Raw genomic sequence first — 25,951 nt, 5'->3', positions numbered from 1 at the left:
ACCACTTCCTAAAGTCAGAACAATACTCCTCAACAGGTCTCTTACCCTGACGTAAGGTCACCAGCTGACTCTCGGCAAAGGCAGTCCTGTCAGTCTCGTCATAAATAAGTCCGAGAGCAGAAAAGAAACAATCAACGGAGGAAAGTTCAGGGGCGTCAGGAGCCAAGGAGAAGGCCCACTCTTGGGGCCCTTCCTGGAGCCGGGACATAATTATACCCACCCGCTGGCTCTCAGAACCTGAGGAATGAGGCTTTAAACGAAAGTAAAGCCTACAACTCTCCCGAAAGGAGAGAAAAGCCCTCCGGTCCCCTGAGAACCGGTCGGGCAACTTGAGGTGGGGTTCAAGAGGTGAGGGGAACTACCAAGGTTGACCCTCTGAGCCAGGGCCTGGACCTGTAGGGAGAGACCCTGCATTTGCTGATCCAGGGTCTCACGGGGGTCCATAGTGGTGTCAGGGACCAGGGTAGACTAGGTATGGGCTTGTGATTATGTAATGACGGGGGGTAGGGAAACGGACAAGTGAGCCCTAGTCTACCCGCCACTCTGTCCCTGCCTACTTGCAACGACCCGCCCTAGGCGACGGGGTACAACTGGGCGGCGGTCCCTGCGCTCAGTAAGTGCACGACAAACACGACAAACATACAAGGGAATACAAGCAATGGAAAGGGGCAGTTGCCCACGGCAACACCGTGAGCAACCAGAGTGGTGAACGAGCCGAGTCAAGCCAGGAGTGTGCGAGGTACCAAACGAAGAGCAGAAAAGTAGTCAGTAAGCCAGGGTCTGTATGGAGCAGGATCAAAATAGAAGGAGCTGTAGCTGGGCCAGGAAACCACACGAAAAGAATCACAAGCACCGAGGGACAGGAAGGGCAAGCTTAAATAGACCGAGGGCGGGAGCTAGCTGAGTCTGGCCAGGTTGCGATAGGCTCTCCCACTCCTAAGCCTGCCAGCCTGAGTGGTGGAAGCTGGAGTCAGTCTCAGGGATGTAGATTCAGGTGCTGACTGATTAATTATGGGAGTTAACCCCGAAGCTGTGCCCGGCAGATCCTTTACAACAAGGCTGTAAATATGTAGCTAAAAGAGGCAAAAATGTAGGTGATATTCTTTCACCATGCCTCTTTTCATCCAATATCACCAGTAAAATATGGTTATCCCAAAAGGGTTTTTCCAAATGTGGTGGTAATAGATTTGATGTTTGTAAATATAGTGCGAAGATCAGATAATTTAATTTGCCTAATAATAAAACAAAAAATAGATTATTTTATTAATTGTCTATATGATTACATGTGTTTTGTGCAACCTAAATTATATAGGATGTACAACTAGAAAGCTAAAGATACGTATAGCGGAACCTATATCAGGTATTACAAAAATTTCTCAAAAACGTCTGGGGCTGCCAAACACTTTATTGATATACATAATAGTTCCCTTGAATTTTTTGAGCAAGTGAGAAAACCTGTTAGGGGGTGGAGACTGGAAGAGAAATCTCTTTAACAGGGAAGCGTATTGGATTCTCCGAATGGAGACCTGTTACCCCAAGGGGTTAAATTTGAGAGGAGCTATGCTATATCTATATCTATATTAATTATTAATCTTGTCTCTGAAAGGTTTATCCACCCCATTTTATCATTCCTAATTTCTAATCTTTAAAGTGTAGCTAAACGTTTGACAAACTTCTGACATGTCACTATTCGGCTTTTTACGGAAATAAATGTATTGGCGTACGGACTCAATAGAAAGTCTATGAGCCTGTACTCCGATACATCGGCTTTCTGGAAAAAGTCGAACAGACACGAAGCGGCTGAGCGCTCACATGAACACTTCTGCTGCTTCGTTCTAGTGATTGGTGAGGGTCTCAGTGCTCGGACCCCCACCAATCAAAACTTCTGACATGTCACTATGACATGTCAGAAGTTTGTCAAACGTTTAGCTACACTTTAATAATGCCTTTTCATAACAAAATAATTCAAACCGAACAAATCGATATACGCCTTCTAGAAACGATACAATATTCTGAGATTTTTTTGGTTAGAATTTTTTCTAGGTGACATATTCTATAATATTTTTTGTCTTTACATTTTAGTCAAAAATACTCTTCTCACGTGATAATTTTTTGTACAACATATTTATATTTTGTCCGCGTACAATCAGTGTCCAAATTCACATAATAAGTTATCTACTGTATTGTCTTTCTTGTACAAATTCTTATCTATTTTATATTTTTTTTTTTTGGAAACATTTATTTCCAAACGAAAAATAGATCCATTGTCTTGAAAATTCTATTTAATATGTGTATGCTTGGTTTATGTACAATTAAGCATGCACAATAATTCATTTACACTCTATGGGAAGTGTGTCTCCATTTGAGGATATTATTCAGGACATATTTTGTTTGTTTTGCTTTATTTTATTAGAACATATAATTGTCTTTGTATATATTTTTTGTAAATTAAGCTCCTTGCGGGTTTCTAGATGCATAGGCATATATTGTGTGATTCTGTTATATGTGAAATGTCTTTATTTTCAAAAATGGTGTATACAACTGATTTTAAAACACATGTATCAAATCTGTTACATATGCTATGAGTAAGAACGCTTCTGTTCGAAACGCGTAAGCTGTGACACGCCTTCCCTGTGTCCTCTATGGACTTTTTAGGATGATTAAATAAAGCTCTTTTTTTATACCATATTTTGTGGATGTGCTGAGGAAAAATGTCTCTTCTTTGAAATATCAAATTTCTTGTCTGCCTACAAGCCCCAAGCCCCCCTTCCAATTGCACCTCATTGAGGAACTAAAGATCTCAGAATGAATACTGGGTGAGCACACCTGTGGCTTTTTTGCTGCTGTTTTTTTCACCTTCAACGCTAGTTTGCCCTGTAATTGGCCTGTGTAAAAGGGTCCTGAGAGCAACAATAATTATATCGAGTAGTATTATGCCACTGTATGGTAAATAAATTAAAAAAGGTAAAATGTAGACAGTTTATATATGTAAGCCTACATTGGGTAGTAGAGTGCTTGCCAAAGTTCACTGGAATCGCCTCTCTTCCCAGAGTCTGTCTGTGTTTTGGTGTATGGTTAATTAAATGAGAACCTGGGTGATTTGTCAGTCCCACCATCTTTGCCAGAGACGCAAAACAAAGACAGATCAGTTGTTTGCTTTAGCAGCACGGGGGACAAAAAAGAGACTATCAACACTGGCAGAGAAAAAGGACATTTGGCCCGACACCTGCATTCCTGTGTTTTATAGAAGAAAAGAGGGGCTCTAGTCTGGATCTCCAACATGCTCAGTCAATTATATTTTCTGCTTAGAAAGCATGGCTCAGGCCTTCCACATTGGCTCACATAGTTTTGGACTTGGCACTCTAATGCGGGGCTGTAATATTAAATAAAATAACCCAATTCATTATTTTAGAATATTTCAGCAATATTTGGAAGTAATACAAAGCACAAACAAGCTGCCTCTTTTTAATAGCAAACACCCATGTTCCAAATGTGTCATTTTAAAAGTTGAACCTTTAGCTTTTCTTCTTAGGGTAAGGCCCCATGGAGCAGCATTTGCGCAGTTGTCAAATAGCGTATTATTGGCCACGCATTGTTGCAGGTAAAATGGCTGTTTCCCTGCAAAATCGGGCGGCCATTAATGAATACACCATTTATGGCTGCACGATTTTGCTGGTAAACAGCCGTTTTACCTGCAACAACGCGCGGTCAATGACGTGCTGTTTCAGATTTGGCATTGCGGCCACGTCAATTTTGCTGTATTAGGCTTTACTCTTATTGCTGGCTGAATGTATGGTTTTTTCATCTGTCAAACGGTTTAGGAGAACTCAGGAGGTCACAATGTGTAAGGCCCCATGCAAACGACCGTGTTCGGTCCGTGATATACGGTCCGCATGTCGGCTCCATGTCCCGGACCGAACACAGTGCAGGGAACCGGGCTCCTAGCATCATAGTTATGTACGATGCCAGGAGTCACTGCCTCGCTGTGGGAAAACTGTCCGGTACTGTAATCATGTTTTCAGACTGTATCACTGACCGAACACAGTCGTGTACATGGGGCCTTTTGCCCTTTAACCCCTTACCACCGCAGCCTTTCTGACAGAGACCCATTTTTCAAATCTAACATGTTTCACTTTATGTGGGAATAACTTTGTAGTGCTTTTACTTATCTAAGTGATTCGGAGATCGTTTTTTCGTGACACATTGTACCAAGGCTACACCTGAATTTTCTGCCTCCAAAAAACTCTGTGTGAACAGAACCAAAGGTGTACATAGCCTTTAAAGCACCTGAGCCCTAATGCAAAACATGTAACAAACTAGCTTTTTGTGCTCACAGCTGACTCCCAACCACTTCCTGATTACGTGGTCGGGACATGGACGGGAGTTATGGAAACAGAGTAACTCGCTGTGCTACTCTATTTCCGTTACTCCCATAGCCGTGAATGGCAGTTACAGAAGCAACATAGCATGCGAACTACACTGTTTCCATAATTACTATTCAGTTCTATGGGGGTTACAAAAACAGCGTAGCTCATCGAGTTACTCTGTTTCCTGTGGATATGTCATAAATGGCTCTGATGGGAAAACCCCTTTAAGTATAAGGGCCTAGGTGTGATTGCAGCCACTGCACCCCCTATAGTTACTTCTGCAGTGGAGCATACTAGTGACCTGGATGTATGGAGCAGGGCCGGCGTCAGCACCCGTCGAACCCGGGCAAGTGCCGGGGCCCACTACCCTTCGGCCAAAGTGTTGCCGACAGGATTCTGCTTCTAGAGGGAGCCCCTGTCTAGGAGGCGGTGTAACTACCACTATAGCAACCATGCCGCCCGTTGTCACGGCCTCCCCCTTGCCCAGTGGCCAAGCTAGCAGCTGCTATGGCTGCTACAGCAGTAGCGACATCACATTGAATTGTATCTGCTTCCTTAGGACGCAGATACTATTGAACACTATAGAAGAGCAGGGAGGTAGCTCCCTCCTCTGCCATTTACTAGGCTACAGACTCCCAGTGCTAGTAGCGCTCTGCCCGGGACTTTGACTTTGACTTCATAAATAGACAGTGACGCCAGAAGGAGAGGAGTCCCAGGCAGAGTGCTGAAAGCGGCTCTGATCCGGGAGTCCGTCTATGGGGAAGTTCCTGACATCACTGTCCATATATGGTGATGTCAGGGGCAGAGAAGTGTCCCAGGCAGAGTGCTAGTCAGGGGCTTCCCCAGAGCTGGAGTACCGGAGCAGAGCCTTTGCTAGCGCTCTGCCCGGGACTTCAGCTCTGCTCCATATATGGACAGTGATGTCAGGAGCAGAGCAGGAGTCCCAGGCAGAGTTCTAGAAGGGCTCTGCCCAGGACTATGGCTCTGGGGTTGCCTCTGACATCACTGTCCATATATGGACAGTGACATCAGCGGCTCCTCCTGAAGTGGAATCCCTGGCCAGAGCGCCAGAAATGCTCTGGTTGGGGATTCCACTCCTAGAGGGAGCCCCAAAGGCGCTACCTACAGGGAGGTGGGCTGTGTGGCACTACCAGGGAGGGGTGCTGTGTGGCACTACCTGGGAGGAGGGGGCTGTGTGGCACTACCTGGGAGGAGGGGGCTGAGTGGCAATACCCGGATTGAGGGGGCTGAGTGGCACTACCCAGGAGCAAGTGGCCTTGCGGCACTACCTGGGAGGAGAGGTCTGTGTGGCACTACCTAGGAGGAGGGGGCTGTGTGGCACTACCTTGGAGAGGTGCCTGTGTGGCACTTCCTGGGAGAGGGGGCTGTGTGGCACTATCTACAGTGGGCACTAAATTTTTGGGGATACAAACTGGGGGCCTAACTTGTTTATGGGGGCATAAACAGGTCCTAACTTCTATATGGGGGCACAAAGTGACGTTTTCTGACAATTTACTGCCGCCTAAGTCTGTGTCGCCCAAGGGCCCACATAAACCTGGAGCCGGCCCTCGTATAGAGTCACCATTTTTTTAATGTATTTGGAATAGTGAAATAAGATCACTTTACACAGTGCAACAAACTTTTTGTATATTAAAAACTAGCTTCTGGCTGTTGGGTTGCTGCATATTTGCACTTCTTTATAAGTGCACACATGTTGTACACAAGGACATTATAGAAGACACATGGGGATTTACAGATATAGGACTGCTCTAAAGTCACTTGTTCTGTGTGTGTCATATTTAAAGAATGCAAAGTCATCTCAATAAAATTTCATTGCCCTGTCCCCGTCTATGCCACAGACATTCAGAGCCCAAACAGCTGCCTAACTATTTATACCCTCTGTGCGGCAGCAGTTACTAGGTCAAACATCCTTAAACTTGTTTCTGACTTATTTCAAGGGGAACAAAGTGCTTTTCATGGAGGTCATATTTATTTATTTTTTTAAACTAATTGTAAATATAAAATTGTTCCAATATTTAATAGACTGAAATGTTTTTGTGGTTTTTTAAGCAAAGCTAAGGATACATGGCACCATGTGGTGTCTAAAATAGTATGGTCACAGCATAATAACAAATAATTTTCATTGGCATATACTTCAGTTCAATAGTTATATGAAGCTGTAAGGCTGTATTGAGACACATTGAGACTTAGTGGCTCTGTACTATAGAGCTGTAGGCGCTCCATGTGCCACCGTATTGTGCTTCTTACAGCTCAGTATGAGGGCTTATTTAGACGAACGTGTAATACGTCCGTGCAACGCACGTGATTTCCACGTGCCTCGCACGGACCTATGTTAGTTTATGGGTCCGTGCAGACTATCCGTGAGTTTCAAGCAGCGTGTGTCCGCTGCGTGAAACTCATGACATGTCCTATATTTGTGCGTTATTCGCGCATCACGCACCCATTGAAGCCAATGGGTGCGTGAAAATCACACGCAGCACACGGAAGCACTTCCGTGTGACCCGTGTGATTCGCGCAACAGCAGTAAAAACTATGAATGAAAACAGAAAAGCACCACGTGCTTTTCTGTTTACAAACATACAGAGTGTCATAATGATGGCGGCTGCGCGAAAATCACGCAGCCACGCATCATATGGTGATGACACACGGAGCGTTTTTTGCGCGCGCAAAACGCGCACGCTTGTGTAAATCTGGCCTTACAGAATTGTTCTCCCCTAGAAGCAATGCGGCAACCGACGGTACATGCCATGTTTTTTTCCTGCTTGATTCAGAAATAAAAAACCTTTGTATGAAATCGGAGGCATACAGAGTTATAGTAGGGCCCATATAACGGCCCCATCCAACATGCTACAGATCTGCAGTATGACAGGAACCAAACATCCATTATACTGGAATGACTAACAAGTATTCCCACACCCTACATCAATGGCCAACACAGATTTAGAACAATGTCCTTGAATTCAGTTGCATTAAACAAGGCAGATAGAGACAGCAGAATCTCCTCTAAATGCACATGCACTGAACGCGTTCAGTGACTGTTCAGCGCCTGCAAGAGAGTGGTCACGTGGATAAATCACATGATCCCAGTTATCTTGCGCTCCATGAACGTGGCGACCGCTGCTCTGGATTGTTTACAGAGCTTTACACGGCAAGCCACTGGCCTTATGCTGAGCAGCTGGGGTAATGCCGGAAAGAGGTTTACAAACATACAGGGCCGCACCATCCATGAGGCGAGATGAGCATCTCGCCTCAGATGGCGGCCTGCTGCCTCTCTGAGAGGTCGGCGGTGCCACTGAAACCAGCCGCCGCCACCCCCTCCTGCACTATAATTGTACCTGCATCTATAGGATGCAGGTACAATTACATACATAAGCACTGAATGGCGGGGCACGGAATGTTGTCATCGCGCCACTTGCGTCTTTGAATGACAGGGCAAGGCAGCCTGCCGATCAGCGCCTTTCAATGACGCAATGTTGAAAGGCATTGATTGACCGGGCAGAATGACTTGCCCTGCCACTCTGCACCTTTTAACGACTCAATTGGCGCGATTACGTCATCACACTGCTTGCGTCGTTCAGCCGCAGCAGACCTGCTCAGAAAATAGCAGGCCTTCATTGCAAGAGGACGGCATGGGAACGGGTTTAGGTGAGTATGTAAAGTTGTTTTTTTTCTATTAAAAGTGTGAGGGGCTCTATGTGGAGCATTATCTACAGGGGGGCTGTATGTGGGGGCTGTGTGTGGAGCATTATCTACAGGTGGGGACTATATGTGGAGGCTATATGTGGAACACTATCTACAGGGGGTGGGGCTGTATGTGGAGGTTATATGTGGAACATTATCTACAGGGAGGGGCTGTATGTGGAAGCTATATGTGGAGGTTATATGTGGAGCACTATCTACAGGGGGTGGGGCTGTATGTGGAGGTTATATGTGGAGCACTACCTACAGGGGGGGCTGTATGTTGAGGCTATATGTGAAGCACGATCTACATGGGGGGGCTGTGTGTGTGGGCTATATGTGGCGCATTATCTACAGGGGGCTGTATGTGGGGGCTATATGTGGAGGCTATATGTGGAACACTATCTACAGGGGGTGGGGGCTATATGTGGAGTACTATCTACAGGGGTGGCCATTTGTGGAGCACTATGTACAGGGGTGACCATATGTGGGGCACTATCTACAGGGGGCCATATGTGGGGCACTATCTACAGGGGGCTGTATGTGGGGCACTATCTATGGGGGCACTATCTACAAGGGCTCTATCTAGGAGGGGCAGTATCTACAGGAGGCTCTATAGGGGGCACTGTGTATGTGGGGCACTGTCATCTGCGACCCGCGGGACACAGAGCCGCTAGTATCAACTCTGCTCCGGTACTCTGTGAAATCCCTGACATTGCTGTCCATGAATGGCTCTGGGGTTGCCCCTGACATCACATTCTGGTCCAGGAGGATCCCCCGACGTCACTGTGTATGAATAGTGACATCAGGGGCTCCTCCAGCAGAGGAATTCCTGGCCAAAGCGTCGGCAATGCTCTGGCTGGGGATTCTACTCCTAGAGCTAGCCCCAATGGAGCTATCTACTGGGGGTGTGTGTGGCATTATCTACAAGGGGTGTGTGTGGCATTATCTACAGAGGGCTTTGTGGCAGCATCTACAGAGGGCACTGTGACAGCATCTACAGAGGGCACTGTGGCAGCATCTACAGAGGGCACTGTGGCAGCATCTACAGAGGGCACTGTGGCAGCATCTACAGAGGGCACTGTGGCATTATCTACAGAGGGCACTGTGGCATAAACAGAGGGCACTGTGGCATTATATACAGAGGGCACTGTGGCATTATCTACAGTGGGCACTGTAGCAACATCTACAGTGGGCACTGTGGCATATACAGAGGGCACTGTGGCATATACAGAGGGCACTGTGGCATATACAGAGGGCACTGTGGCATTATATACAGAGGGCACTGTGGCATTATCTACAGTGGGCACTGTGGCAACATCTACAGAGAGCACTGTGGCAGCATCCACAGAGGGCACTGTGGCAGCATCCACAGAGGGCACTGTGGCAGCATCCACAGACGGCACTGTGGCAGCATCCACAGATGGCACTGTGGCAGTATCTACAGAGGGCACTGTGGCATTATCTACAGAGGGCACTGTGGAAGTATCTACAGAGGGCACTGTGGCAGTATCTACAGAGGGCACTGTGGCAGTATCTATAGAGGGCACTGTGGCAGTATCTACAGAGGGCACTGTGGCAGTATCTACAGAGGGCACTGTGGCAATATCTACAGAGGGCACTGTGGCACGATCTAAAAAGTGGCTGCCTAATTTTGACATTTGTGTGTCTGCAAAACGCTGCCAACTGACCCGCCAGACTGCATTTAGTGACACTTAAACTGTAAAACTGGATTGTTGAAAGAAGCACGTGGAGAAATCTATATGTGGCCCATTTACCCGGCCGAGTTTGAGACCCCTGGTCTACAGGGTGCTCTATGTCGGGCACTGTCTACATGGGTCACTATATACAGGGTGCTCTATGGCGGCACTATCTACAGGGCACTGTGTGTGTGTGTGTATGTGTGTGATACAGTTTATGGCGCTATTAGAATTAGAGGTGCAGAGTATTATATTTAGTGGCATCGTTTATAGGTGCAGAATTAAAAAAAAAAAGGAGAAGTCGTCATGGAGGTCTGGACCGGATGGAGATGTCACCGGTGAGTCACTTAATGTAAATGTTTATTCTGCCTCTAATCAGTACTGTAGTCACTGTATGATCTGCAGCGAGATAATGGGTGGTATGATTTTTTTTGTGAGGCTGCTAGGGATGTAGAACAGCCAGGGGGATGTCAATCTGGGGGGTGCCATTTAAATTTTCTCCTCAAGCAGCAGAAAAGCTTGAATCGGGCCTGCATGCATATGTGCACAACAATACAGTTTTGGACCTTTAGTAAATATTTTTATAAAGTGGCCAACCACAAATTTTTAGCTAATCGGAGGACGCACCCGTCTCTATAATAGGCTGCCCTTTCCTAGGGCATCATATTCAGTTGACAGATCCAATTTAATTATTAGGCTATGTTCAAACATAAAATCAAAAACGGCTCAAAATGACAGAGCTGTTAGTTTTACGCTGACAGACATAATACATTGCAATACAGAAGTATTGCAGTGTATTATAAAAGCGATCAAACAATCATATAGTAAAGTACCATAGTGGGACTAAAAAATAAAAAGTAAAAAAATCGATCAATAAAGGTAATATTAAAGAAATGAAAAGTTACAAGTGAAAAAAAATTTTTTTACAAAATTACACATGATTGGTATTGCTGCATCCGTATTGATGGGCACTATAAAACTATCATCATTTAGCCCACACGGTGAACACCGTAAAAAAAAATCAAATAAAAAACAATGACAGAATTGCTGTTTTCTGTTTATCCTGCACTGCAAAAAATACAAAGTGATCAAAAAGTAGTTTGTAAAATAAAAAAGTTATCGCTCTAAGGCTATGTTCACACAGAGTATTTTGCCGAGTTTTTTGACGCGGAAACCGCGTCGCAAAACTCGGCAAAAACGGCCCGAGAACGCCTCCCATTGATTTCAATGGGAGGCGTCGGCGTCTTTTTCCCGCGAGCAGTAAAACTGCCTCGCGGGAAAAAGAAGCGACATGCCCTATCTTCGGGCGCTTCCGCCTCTGACCTCCCATTGACTTCAATGGGAGGCAGAAAAAGCGTATTTTGCGCTGTTTTATGCACGCGGCGCTCAATGGTCGCGGGCGAAAAACGGCACGAAAATCGCCGCGGAAATCGCCGTGCAGGGAGAGGAAAATCTGGCTCAAAGTTCCAAACGGAATTTTGAGGCAGATATTCCTCCCCCAAAATACTCCGTGTGAACATAGCCTTAGAATATGGCAGTACAAAAACAAATACCTTTTTTTTTCAAAATGTTTTTTGTGCATAGTAGTAAAATGAAAAAAAAAAAAATTAATTTGGTATAAAGTTATTATGTTAATAACACACGGGTAAATGGCGTAAATTTAAGATGCAAAAAATAATATTTATTTTCCATTACCCACAAAAAAGTTAATCAACATATTATATGTACTCCAAAACAGGGCCAATAAAAAAAAATGCAACTATTTCTACAAAAAACAAGCCCTTACACGGCTATGTCTATGAAAAAATAGTTATGGTTTTTGAAACGCAACAATGAAGAAACTGAAAAAAATACTTGGTCAATAAGGCCCAAAATCGGCTGGTCGCTAAAAAGTTAATCTTCTATGCCCGAGTGACATGTTGTTGTGCCTATATGCTGTGGAAATCTAAATTTGTCCCTGGTCTCAAATCTTATTTTGCTAAAGCCATTGGGTTCATTACCGAGATTCAGCAACATCTGTAGGTGCCAGCCGCTAACGTTCTGTTCTTAGTAGCAGGGCTCGCCAGGAGGCCAATCAGAGAACAAAGCGCCGTGTTTAATACTGCCTGTGGCCTCTGTCTGATACCATTTATCGTAAAGTTCATACCCTGTACCTAGCTGTCATCCTGTATTTGTCAAAAAAGGGGGAAAAGGGGAGATGAAATGTAGAAAAAGTTGGACACCAAACCGATCAGCCGCTCCGGTGGCCTGCAGGCACCGGATGTTATGGCACATTATGCTATGTACAGAGCCGGAAGGAGTTGGCTCCGTACATTACATACCGGCCGTGCTGCCGAACTGCAACTCTGCTCCTCTTCACTTGAATAGGACCAGAGCTGCAGTACTGCAGCTCGGCCGCTATTTCGTGGCCGGAGCCAACTGCTTCCGGCATGTACGTCCAGTGCCCGGAGCAGTGTCGGACCCCTACAGATCATATGCTGATGACCTATCTGGTGGATAGGTCATCAGTTTTCCGGTAGTGGACAACCCCTTTAATACCATGATAGTGTTTAGGCAGATGATCAGTGAATGACAGTCCCCTGAAATTCTGGTCATACATATTCATGAATTTATTTAGTCACAAAATGCTATGCTATGTTCTTATGAATGGAAACAGTATTCCTAGTTTAACACTACATTGTGTAACTACAGGACCAGCATCAGGACCTCTGCCTAGGCGGTAGTTATGTCACTGAGCAGCTGCACAAATATAGTTTGCAACAATGTATCAGTCTGGAGTCCAGGCTGTTTTCCTTGCAGAGCATTGCCTAGACTAAATACAATTATATCTACCTCTTGGCTAAGAGCGGGACTAGTTATGTATAGGTTTCCTGCCTCTGGATGTAAATGTTTTCAATTACTGACAGCAAACAAAAGTCTTGACCATTATGATGAATTGAAATACAAAGTATTAGAAGATTGCGGAACTTGCTTTATTTAAGAAATTGTCTAGGACAAAAGTTCTAAATTACTAACCACCTAGAATAAGGACTTAAAGGGTAATTAAACGTTTTTTTTTTAAAAAAAAACGTATGCATTAAAAGCGCTTATTCCCATTGAAGTCATTTGAAAGCTTTTTAGAGTAACTGTACTTTCAGAAGACGTTTGATATGTCATACTGACATGTCAGAAGTTTTGATCTGTGGGGATCCGAACACTGAGACCCCCACTGATCGCTAAAACAAAGTGGCAGAAGCACTTGGGTTAGTGCTGTGCCACTTAATTTCTGATCGGCTTGCCTCACAAAGCCGAGCGTGCAGTGTACGGATTCTTGTATGTGCTATTGAGCCCATAAATGGCTCGCTCAGCTTTCCAAGAAAAGCAGATAAGAAACTACGCGACACATCGCTCACCTGAACGCTTCTGCCGCTTTGTTTTAGCGATCAGTGGGGGTCTCATTACTCAGACCTCCACCTTTCAAAGTTTCTGACATGTCACTATGACATGTCAAAAGTTTTTTTAAATGTTTAGTCACACTTTAAAAGTGTGTTATAGAATACTTCAGAATTATTGCATATATTAGCTGATGATCCTTGTCACGATCCTGGGGTATGTGAACCCACTAGGCCGCTCTGCTGTAGCAAAGTGGCAGCTGGCCAAACAACAGTCTATGCAAAGTCAATGTAAAGTCAGACAGACACTAGGTGTTGCAAAGGCTTTGGCACAGATGGAGCTTGACGTGGCAGATGACACCAGACATGGCAGATGACACACTCGAATCCAACTAAAAGCTTAGGCTCAGAAACAAACACAGCAACAGGATACAGGAAGCAGGATAAGGGAACACTGGGAGCAGGAAACAACTAAGGGACCATTTGCAATACGAACATGGGAAGACAACAACAACGCTCAGGCAAGCAGTGGAAGGGCGGAGCCCTTTTATAGTCCAGGATGATCTGGGGATTGGTTATGGAACTTTTTGCATGTGCGCGTGCTGGCACTTTAAGGCCGGGGACTTGTGTGGGTGTGCACCCTAGGAGACAGTCTAGAGCCGGAAGGCCGCGTGAGCTGGCATCTCCGAGGAGGGAGACGCTGGCAAGAAGCCAGAGGTCTGCGGTCACGGCCGTCCGGAGGTGAGGAACGGCAGCAGTCCGCGACCGCGTCTGTTACAATGCTTAGATCAATTTGAAGGAAACTTCTAGACGGAGGTGTAAAGGATCTGCCAGACACAGCTTCTGTGTCGACGCCCGTGGTAGTCAGTCTGCACCTGCTCCTAAGTCTGATAGAGTGACTCCTTCTTCTACCACTCAGGCTGGGAGGCTGAGGAGTGGGAGAGCCTATCACAGCCTGGCCAGACGGAGCTAGCTCCCACCCTCTGTCTATTTATACCTTCATTTCCTGCTACTCCTTTGCCTGTGATTCTGCTTGTTTCTGCTGCTGCTGCTGCTGCTTGTACTATTTGTCCTCTGCTTCATATTGACCCTGGCTTTACTGACTACTCTCTTGCTCTGCGTTTGGTACCTCGTACACTCCTGGTTTGACTCGGCTCGTTCACTACTCTTATAGCTCACGGTGTTGCCGTGGGCATCTGCCCCTTTTCCCTTAGCTTCTTTGTACCCTTGTCTGTCTGTCTGTCGTGCACATAGTGAGAGTAGGGACCGTCGCCCAGTTGTACGCCGTCGCCTAGGACTGGCCGGTGCAAGTAGGCAGGGACTGAGTGGCGGGTAGATTAGGGCTCACCTGTCTGTCTCCCTACCCCAGCATTACAGGAGGAGTATTAGTTTCGGTTTCCCGAAAATCAAGCAACAAGGTTATTTCAATAAATGATGATGCGACAGATGTTAAAAGTGACAAAATGTCATCCAAGTCTATCTAAGTTATACTAGAAATACAGGTGTATGGCGTGTTTCCAATAGCTATATATAAAGTGCCATGGTGAGAAAACAACATTCACTGGCAGAATGTCCAGTGTTTGGCGCCAAGGGCTGGAACAGTGTCCACATTTATAAATGTGTCTCTAATGAAGTGAACATCATCTTAGAACGGAGATAATTAGTAATTATATCATCTACATGTTATATAATGAACCAACGGAGGGTGAAGGTTCATTTACAACTGTAATGCCTATTCTTAACAGTGCACATAATATTGAATAAGGACTGAAGGAAGGTAGCACACATTGTTTTACATCTAGGTGACAGATTCTACTTCTGGTATTGACTATAGGTGCATAGGCACTACTAATAAAACATAACTACATCATTGTTAGAACAGTTTATTTGAAAGAGCTTGCAATGGTACATGGGAAATGCCCTCTGGGTCACTTTTGATGTTTTTGTGTTACAGATGAGCACAGTATAATTATTTGCGGGACCTTTCATTATTGCAAATGATCAACTCTACATAAAAAAATTATTAACGAGTCTTAAATGGGGTTTGCTCAGCAGGTCATAAGCAATGGGCATATAGAAGTCATAGAGACCCCCATCTATTGGCCAAATAAAGTAGCTCTCGCGATATCAGCCCGTATATGTATAACATGATTATTTATTCATTTGAATGGCCTGCATATAATACTACATTCCGTGCAGCTTCCCTTGCTGATAACAGGTGATCATGGGGTTTAAGTTGGGGTGACCACTTGTCACTTACCCTATGTAAGTACTTTAACCTTGCTCCTTTGTGTTTCTGTATGTCATCCTTGTGTTGTGTCTGTTCGTGCTGTCTCCCCCCTCTCTGCCCTTCCCATGGGTATTGCAGATTGTGGCAGCTGCAGGCAGGAGAGTCAAGGGAGTAAAGATCCTATAACATAGCCCGATACGGTCCGCGAAAACAAGCGCCGTTCAATGAGACAGCTCGTTGATCGGTGCTCATTTGCTCCTTTCACAAGGAGCAATGATTGGTTATATATGGGAATGAGCGCTCATTACTACGATCATTCGTCCCCATACATTTCCAACATGTCGTCAGCACAGCTCCGTGTTTACACAGGTAGATGTGCTGACGACAACGATAATATTTAATGCTGCATGAACGAGCAGATTGGCCGATGAACGAGAGTTTGCCTAATAATTGCCTGTGTAAAAAAGCCTTAGGTGGCTAACTTCTATGGCGGAGAGCACCCGCGCTGTCATGACTAAGGCGCTCAGGAGTGTGCCATGCACCATGGTTTCAGAGCTCTGACACTAAAGCGGAGAGTGCCTACTCCTGACATGGTTGGAGAGGTGCCAATATGTTGCTGCATGATGGGAGGAGGCAGTACGCAGTGGCTAGGTTACGAAAGGGGCAGGAGATGGAGGGGAGCAGGTGTGTGTGGCATGCACCACAGGGAGTGAAGAGACCCTTTCTGGAGGGGCCTGCCCCCTGTTTAGAGAGAGACAGACCCTTATTATAAGGAAGCCGGTGGTGCCAACGGATGATTGCTGCGGGTTTGGATTTTTTAATCAGTTGTTATTGCTGGGAAGACGCGTCTGGTCTTATATTTTTCCTGCAGCAGCCACTGCTAGGGAAATGTAGCATTATGTGCTGGACATTCTTACAGAGCTGCTCTCTGTTCTGGCACATAGAGTGGGATCCCAAGCGGTAGTGACCCGCAGAGGCGAAAATATTACCCACAGCTCATGGGTATCAATCATACACCAAGCTTTAGGGCGACTCCCACAGCACTGATGCCCTAAACCTTGGTGCATAATTACTGAGCAAATTATTAAGTGGTTGCGGTATAAATTTCCCTCTGACAGGAGTCAATAAAGGTTTAAAGCACAAAGAATACTCCTGTTGTCATCTGCTGATTTTGAGTGGCGTTATCTTATTTCTGAAGTTTCCATGGTGATCATCTGACCACTGGGTCGGCTTCCATTAAAACGAAATTTCTTCATGACACTAATCTGTGTCACACAGATTACTATAAAAAAGTGAGAAGACGTCAAATGTCATATTTGGGCTAAAACTTTTGACTTTTCACTCTTCTTGCTACTTTTGAAAAGTGGCAAGAAAGATGGGTGGAGTTAGGCTGGGTTCACACACCCTATTTACGGACGTAATTCGGACGTTTTAGCCCCGAATTACGTCCGAAAATACGGCTCCAAAGCGGCAGCAAACATCTGCCCATTCATTTGAATGGGCTTTACGATGTTCTGTGCCGACGGTCAATGAAGTGCCTGTCACTTCTTGAGACGTAATTGGAGCCGTTTTCCATTGACACAATGGAAAAACAACTCCAATTACGTCCGTAGTGGACGCAGCGAAAAGCGCCTCCATTACGCCTGAAAATAGGTCGTGTGAACCCAGCCTTAGGTGGAGGGGCAGGGACACCGGGGAAACCTGCAGATTTACTCAAAATTACGCCAGAAATTGGCGTAAATTATAGCGCAAATTTAAGCCTGCTCTTAGCACATGTAGATTTCAAATTCAAATTCTGAAACGCCAGTCTTAATAAATCGCCCCCAATAACTATACTCTTAAGATATCCAGTCCTGCTCCACTGGTGCATATCTTCTTGTCAGCAAGGAACACATTTGCTGTTGCAGACCAACTTTTGCTGACCTTATGCATCAGATCAAATGTTGATGGTATGCCAGTATCTCTGTAGGAAACAATGTCTCCTCTGTTGCCCGTGTTTGTTTATTTCTGTACCCACAGTGCATTGCATGTGGACAAACGTCCGAGTGTCATATGATAACTTTAGTTGTCTGCAGAACTTTCTTAACACTTGTCATTATCACTTTTAGGACTTTCCACAGTGTACATTTTACAAAGTTTACTGTAATAACAAAGTTGTCTTTCTAAACACAGTGACACCATGGAACTCCCAACACTAGAAATTATGATAGCCAATTCCATAAGTGAAAACTGGTTTTAATACTTTCTTCAGAGGTATAGTATCTTGCATGGGTGTAACTAGGAAACACTGAGCCCCATAGAAAACTTTAGACTGAGTCTCCCACCCCTGGGTGCCACACACAGCCCGCCTTTGTAGATAGTGTCCCCCTGTAAATAGTGCCATACAGTCCCCTCCTGTAGACAGTGCTACACAACCCCCCCTGTAGACAGTGCTATACAGCGCCCCCTGTAGACAGTTCAACACAGCCCCCTCTGTAGACAGTACTATACAGCACTCCCTGTAGACAGTGCTATACTTTCAAGTATCACAAAGAGGGACAATAGATGCGGTGCGCAGCAGTAATTTTTTTTGGAGCCACACCTCTAATCCCACCCAATCCCCACCCATACACACCCGGTTCAGCCCACACAGTATCATGCTCCTATAGTGCCCCCCACACAGTATAATGCCCCCATAGCTGCCACCATACAGTATAAATCCCCCATACAGTATAATGCCCACACAGATGCCCCCATACAGTATAATGCCCACACAGATGCCCCATACAGTATAGTGCCCACACAGATGCCCCATACAGTATAATGCCCACACAGATGCCCCATACAGTATAATGCCCACACAGATGCCCCCATACAGTATAATGCCCACACAGATGCCACCATGCAGTGCAATGCCCAAACAAATTCCCCCATGCAGCATAATACCCCCACAGCTACCCCACCGTATAATTCTCCCCATGGCTGCCCCACACAGTATAATGTCACCATAGCTGCCCTCACACAGTATAATGCCCCCATAACTGCCCCACACAGTATAATGCTCCCAATAGTAGCCCCCAATAGCTGCCCACACAGTATAATGTCCCCCATAGTTGCCATCACACAGGATAATGCTTCCCATAGCAGCCCCCACTATATAATGCCCCACACACCCAGTATAATGACCCCCATAGCTGCCCCCACAGTATAATGCCACCCATAGCTGTCCCCACAGTATAATGCCCCCCATAGTATAACACCCCCCACAGTATAATGCCCAGCACAGCTGCCCCCACACAGTATAATGCCTCCCATAGCTGCCCCCACAATATAATGCCCCCCATGTCTTCCCCCACAATATAATGCCCCCCCAAGCTTCCCCACAGTATATTGTCCCCCAAAGCTGTCCCCACAGTATAATACTCCCCATACAGTATAATGCCCCCCATAGCTGTCCCCACAGTATAATGCCGCCCATACAGAATAATGCTCCCCATATAGTAAAATGCTCCTATAGCAGTCACCGTATCAGCCCCCCTTCCCTACCCAGTATAATGCCTCATGGTGCCTAATAGAAAAATAATAACATAATTACTTACCTATCCCCGTTCCCACAATGGGTGGCAGATCCTTCTTCTCCGGTCTGTGCTGTGAGTGACTCAGCGCAGACAGGCGCGATGATGTCACAACATCACGCCTGCCTGTGCCAAGCTGCTCACGGCAAAGTGAATGCTGGAGCAAGGAGGCCCGGTCACAATTGCGACCGTTGTGACCCCTGGAGCGTAGTGTCCAGCAGAAAAAAGCACCGTCCGGGATTTAGTCAAATTCTCCCGGAACGTTGCACTGCGCATGTGCCAAAATATAAATGTGCAGTGCAAAGGGAAGAGTAGGCCGTGGACATATTTTCAGAATCCGCTTGACGTCTGCAGAATCTGAACATATGCAGGCCGTGGCCAAGTGAGTAAGCGGTCTGCATGAGGTCAGTGCCGGGAGTGGACCAGTCCAGTCACCTGACTTCACATCAGTGACATGAGATGACTGACTCAGGTCAGGTGACTGGACTGGTCCACTCCCGGGCTGGCACCGCCCTTACTCAGACCACCGCCATGTGACCTGCTTCTACTAAATGTGAGTCAAAGGCAGAGCAGAGAGCGGTAATGGTAGGCTACCGCTACGGGGGCTGTGTGACACTCTCTGCAAGGGGAGGCTTGTGGCACTCTCTACAAGGGGGGGCTGTGTGGCACTCTCTACAAGGTGGGCTGTGTGGCACTCTCTGCAATGGGGGCTGTGTCACTCTACAAGGGGTAGGCTCTGTGGCCCTCTCTACAAGGGGGCTGTGTGGCACTAGCTACAAGGGGGGCTTGTGGCACACTCTACAATGGGGGCTGTGTGGCACTGTCTACAAGGAGGGGCTGTGTGGCACTTTCTACAAGAGGGGCTTTGTGGCACTAAGTACAAGGGGGTGTGGCACTCTGTACAAGGGGGGCTGTGTGGCACTATCTCAAGATGGAGTGTGTGGCACTATCTACAAGAGGGGGGTGTCACTATCTACAGAGGGCTGTGTATGTGGGGGCTATCTACAGGCGGCACAAATGGGGCAATATTACGGTGTCGAGCACTGAGGAATCATTATAACCATCAGGGGCACTGTGGATTATGAATTTGTTTAGAGCATGGGGTATAGGTGAGGAGTATGCTAGAAAAGCAAGAAACCAACATGTCTGTGTGTCAAATTATGTAGAGATGAGTCGTGGCTGGAGAAAAGAAAGTGAACGAATCTAATCAGAGAAAACATCACCTGTGAGTCACTGGATATAAATGTGCTGTAATCACTTATATCGTCTGCAGAGTGCCTGTGTATAACTGGCATCTACCACTATATGGTGGTAATATTGGTCTTTGAGTAGTATTTTTTTATTCAGTAACAGTATTGGGGTATTATTCAGTAACAGTATGGGGATATTATTCAGTCACTATGTGGTTATGGTGTGGCAGTATTATTCAGTAACAGTTTGGGGGTACTATTCAGTTACTATGTGGTTATGGTGTGGTGGTATTATTCAGTAACAGTATGAAGGTATTCAGTCACTATGTGGTTATGGTATGTCGGTAGTATTCATTAACAGTATGTTGGTATTATTCAGTCACTATGTGGTTATGATGTGGTGGTATTATTCAGTAACAGTATGGGGGTATTATTGAGTCACTGGTTATGGTGTGGCAGTATTATTCAGTAACAGTATGGTGGTATTATTCAGTCACTATGTGGTTATGTTGTGGCGATATTATTCAGTAACAGTATGGGAGTATTATTCAGTCACTATGTGGTTATGGTGGGGCGGTATTATTTAGACCTTATATTGCGTTATTATTGGTAATATTGGTCTTATAATAGTAAGTTGTGTTCAGTAACAGTATGCAGGTAATATTTCATCTTGTATAGTGGTATGATTTAATAACTATATATATATATAGATATATATATAGATATTTTCTTTGTGTGAGAGGGGGACATATGCTTTGGGGCTTCTTGCAACACTCCTGGACACGCTAGTAATCAGTGATGCAGTTACCTGCACATTTCCTTCTGAATTGACTGCATTATTCATACAATAATTCAGCATTTAGGGCCCCACTTTGTCTAAAACAGGCCCTGGCGGTAGCGGTGGTGATGTGGGGGGTGTAGTGAGTGGTGAGTGAGTCGGACTTACCCATCACAGTCCCGCTTGCAGCTCTCCCACGGTAAGTTAGTGTGGGAATCATACAAGCGAAGCGGTGATTGATGAGTCACTCCTAGCACACTGCACAGTGCAATGATGTTGTAATGTGTCCTTAAAAATTTTGGTCTGTCTGTGATTTTTAGCTCAGTTGTCCAGAAATTACTGAAGTGGAGGTTGACAACCCTGCTCCTGTCTCATAGGGTTGTTTTGCCTTCCTCTGGATAAACTTTGCAGGATAATAGGGACTAGTGCCATTTTTTTACTTTACTAAGCTGTTATTCACACAGGCATCATGGGGTCCAATATTGCTGGATCCATGATGGATACAATAGTATTGTGATGGATACTGATAGATCCCATTTTAAACATTTACAGAAGCGTTTTTTAATAGGATGCCGAGCACTGCTCACACCTGTGTCGCCAACATCTCTCTCCATGTCCTGACACCACTAGCTTATTCGTAGCAGCGCGCGCAAGCTCTGCTACATCTTAAATAGACAGGCCTATATCAACCAGTCAGTGCTTAGCCAGCGGCATCCTGTCCATTTGTGAAGGTATTTGCTATTTTGGATTAGACCCGGGCTATTTCCTAACTCTGCCTTTTGATCGCTTCCTGCCCTGACCTGCATCTGTCTTATCGCGTTGCATGAACTCTGCCAGACCCGACATTAGATTTGCACGACCACGCTTCTATTTGTTAATTCTAGTACCTCGCTTTGGAAATACTATCTGCAAGACATCAGCAGTTGCTATTGGAGAATACTCCAAGGAAGCGACCAGGGGATTCCCTGCACAAAGTTCATACCACCATGAGGGGAGTTTTAAGGTGAAGATTGCAAACTCCCTTAAACTCCACCTTCAAGATTAGCACTAGCCAAATCTAGTCGTGACACAGAGGGTATACACTCCTTTCTCGAGGCCGTGACATTGTTGCAGGTCAAGGCGGATACAAAGCCCAGATTACTATAGTAATACATTACATAGTTAATCACAGCACGTTTATGATACACTTACATAAAAATAAAATCTTGTGATAGGTGCTCCTCGTTTTAGCAATCGGTGTGGGTCTCAGTTCGCATCCTCACTGATCAAAACTGATCAAAAGTTTTATAAAAGTTTAGTTACACTTTAAGTTTGCATGACTATAGCTGGGAGAGTAGAATGTTAATCTACACTGCATATAGGCCGTCTATTATCAGGTACTCTTGCATTGTGTAAAATACAGAAAAGAAAAAAAAGGTGTAAAATTCATATTTACAAGCACAAACTCTAAGGACTTCCTTGTTACAATCAGCACCAATAACCAATGTTCTTTAAAATAATTGTCCTGTGTAAATGCACAAAACAATCAGATTCAAAATGTAGTGTGTCATTGGAAAATCGAACTCTTTATTTTTTTTATTTTGTCCATCAATGATCCATCCAGTAGCCTGGCATAATGGTCTATCTAGTAGTCTGGCACAATAATCCATCCAATAGTCTGCTATTGTGTATTCACCAACCTGGATTAAGAGATATTTGATAGTGTGAACAATAAAAAATAATCAACCACAGAGGAAGAAACCCAAATTGTTAAAATATCACACTTTGCTGTATAAGTGAAGACCAATTGTGTAATAGTAATGTGACTCCCAGTATAACACAACGTGACACATCCAGACTGAACAGAGAGGTCACCAGTACATTTTCTACATCCCACTTTACATAATTTAGACCCACATAATGGAAATGAGCCAGAGCTGGATTATTCAGGACTATTGCAGAAGGAATAAACTGCTCTCTGTCTGTGGGAAGCTGGAATCACATTATCAGCTGCCAGATCTCCGAATGAACTCATCTCTTGTCATGTTGCAGTACAGTAGCTGAAATGATCCTCCTGTCTGTTAATCCAATGTGCACCGACCAGAGAAAGATATTCAGCACCTCTACTTGCTGATCCAATGGGTTGCCGAGAGAATAGAAGAAGTGTCATTATTCATATCCTCCATCTATCTAGTGAATAGGAGCAGGCAAGCGTGCTGGAATAATGAAACCATCTGACAGCACTTTTTCCAGAAAGTTCAATGTTGGGGTGCTGGGGAGGAGCACAAGATTGGCTTCTCTGTATATAAGACCATTTGGTTTGTTGGGTGAATCAAAGACTGAACAGTTCTACCTGACAGCTACCACAAGAAACCTGAGGAAAATGGATGTGACTATCCAACATCCCTGGTTCCGCCGCCAATTTTACTCCTTCTTTGGACCAAACAGGATCTTTGAACAGAGTTTTGGGGATCACCTACAAGAGGCAGATCTGTTTCCAAATGTGATGTCCCCTTTCTACTACAAATATCCTTTTCTCAGACTTCCATCCTGGATAGAAAGTGGCTTGTCGGAGGTAATTGACTACTTTTGATTGTCAGTTCTATGTAGTCTAGTACCCAGGGTGGTGGTCTCCAATCTGTAGCTCTCTAGCTCTAAAATACAACTCCTAGAATGCACGGATTGTTGTCGTTTTTCAACAGCTGGGGAACCACAGGTTGGAGACCACTAATCTGGGGTATGGTGCTACATTATGGTGGATGTGAGAATAATCGCCTCTACACTCTCAGGCAATGATAATGTTAAAAAAGTAAACTTGTTAGTCAAATTCCAGTTGGGGAACAGCTATTTCTCATTGCATAGTTTCAGGGAATAGTCAACAGATATAGCTTTTACTTGTTTAGGTCCATAGCTGAAAAATAACGGTAGATAACAGGTAACATTCTTTCTTTGTTATTACCCTTGACGTTCTAGTAAAATAGCAATATAGATTAAAATAAAGGAATTTAGGATATATATATCCATGCAAAGACCCATAACAACATATGCCACATCTATGGACTGTTTGTAAACAGTGACCCCCCTCCCTACCCCACCCCAGCAGAAATATGACAACACATTCTATCTATATTAGAAAATGAATACATTACCTATGTCTAGTTATTCTACTTTTATTAACCTAACATGTTTCCATCCCTATCATCTTGCTTTTTATCTGCAATACATGAATGTATTTTTTTAGGCAAGGTTTAGACTTGCATTACATATCTAATACCTGTACTCTGGAGCTGTACCTTGAGCCATTTTAGGCATGGCAAACCATTTCCTTAGTGCCCCCAAAGTAAACCCACCTAGTATAATTTTGCAGCGTATGGTGGTATTATTTAGGTAGTGAATAGCTATATTATGTGTAAACTATATGGTAGTATTTTGTGAGCTCTTTTAGGCTCAACCTGCAAAGTAAATGAGATTTCAGGAAATCTCATGTACACGCTACAGTTTTTTCTGCATGTAAATTGATCTGCGGTGCGTATCTTAAAATCCGCAACATGTAAATTTATCTTGCATTTCCGCTTGTGAATTATATCTGTCTAGTTGGAAGGAAAAAGGCACCAAAAACCCCATAATGAAAACAGACCAATTTACGCATCAAAATGTAAAAACCGCACCAAAAAATGCATTTAAAACGCACATTTATGTGCGATTTTAACCTGCGTATTTCCTGCATTTTTATGTGGTTTTGATGCATCATTTTCGCAGCAAAATACACAACGCATGCATGTAGCCTTAGGGAGTATTATTTGGGTACTGCATATTATTTGAGCACTATATGGTGAGATTATATGGACTGTATATGGCGGTATTATTGTATTACTATATGGAAGCATGGTAGTATTATGTGGGATAAAATTAAGGGGAAAACTGCTTAACAATTAACAGTGAGGAAAGCCCTTCATTCCTATTTGCCCAGGGCCCCATTGTAATCAAAATTGCCCTGGATGTACCAAAGTATTTCACCAACACATTTTGGTCAAGGTCTCTGCATCTAATACTGTATGTCTCTCCTATCCATTTATGATTTGTCGCAATTCTGGTGACTTTTTATTGGACCTATTTCCTCCTTAGATAACTTTTAAAATAAACTAAAACGTTTCTCCTAAGAATCCTTTTCCTGACAATAAATCGAGTCTTGTTTTGGTCCCAGTGTGGGTGCAGAAGTAGATTCTAATCCTACAGTAATAAATCAGTTGTCACACAGAAAATCCCTTATTAATATGCAGGTATCCCATTACAGCACATTGCCAAACACATATAACCTTACTCTGGAAGTCAACAGCACAACCCTGACATATATTTAGTTTTCCTGATGAAGCACAGATACATGATCTGCCATACTGTGATGTTATGGGATATTGTATTATGCAATAATGTCCGGCCTCAGGGATATTTATTTCCCCTCTGCAGCAGGAAGTGTGAGTTTGGATGTTTACTGGGATTTTTGCAATGTTTTCTAGTATTATACAAAGTTGAGGGATATAAAACTTTTTACCACTTAAGGTAGTATTACACGGCCCGACGTGGGCCGTGTAAACGAGTGCCGATCAATGAGACAGCTTGTTGATCGGCGCTCGTTTGCTCCTTTCACAAGGAGCTATGTTTGGGGACAAACGCTCGTTACTCCGATCACTCGTCCCCATACAGTTCTATCGTGTCGGCAGCGGGTCTCCCTGTTTACACATGGAAATGTGCTGCCGACAATGATAAAAGTTTATGCGTTTAAAACGATGCAATCAGTTTGCTCATTCATCGGCTGATCGTTGACCTGTTTACATAGGGCAATTATCGGGAACGATAATTGGCCAGTGAAAAGGGGCCTTTACTGTCTCTGTCAATGGTGGTTGAAGAGCAGACCCTATTACGGTAAATTGCAGTGTTTTTTTGGTAGGATGTGAATGATTTGGCTACTTACATGATAATAAGGATGTCACTGTGTCTGGGAGAAAATCCTAATATGTTACCCCAGCTTTATTATCCTATAGACAGCAGCGTAACTTAAAGTTCTGGGTTGAATTGCAAAATCTGT

General features: G+C 44.6%; 1 protein-coding gene across 2 annotated transcripts in view; it reads left to right on the top strand.

Moving 5' to 3' along the window:
* Positions 1-25,951, top strand: part of LOC142661986 (alpha-crystallin B chain) — a 108,967-nt gene that overhangs the window by 78,279 nt on the left and 4,737 nt on the right. The window contains exon 1 of one of the 2 annotated variants that reach the window (XM_075839774.1): positions 22,844-23,443. The exons of the other annotated variant lie outside the window; for it this stretch is intronic. Within the exon in view, the coding sequence (XP_075695889.1) occupies positions 23,093-23,443 (351 nt within the window). The 5' untranslated portion in view covers positions 22,844-23,092. Of the gene's footprint in view, positions 1-22,843; positions 23,444-25,951 lie in introns of those variants that run through there. 2 annotated transcript variants of the gene reach the window in all.

Source organism: Rhinoderma darwinii, chromosome 10, assembly GCF_050947455.1.
Source record: "Rhinoderma darwinii isolate aRhiDar2 chromosome 10, aRhiDar2.hap1, whole genome shotgun sequence".
NCBI lineage: Eukaryota > Metazoa > Chordata > Amphibia > Anura > Rhinodermatidae > Rhinoderma > Rhinoderma darwinii.
The sequence above is the reverse complement of the archived record's forward strand: the minus strand, read 5'-3'. Positions and strand labels throughout refer to the sequence as shown.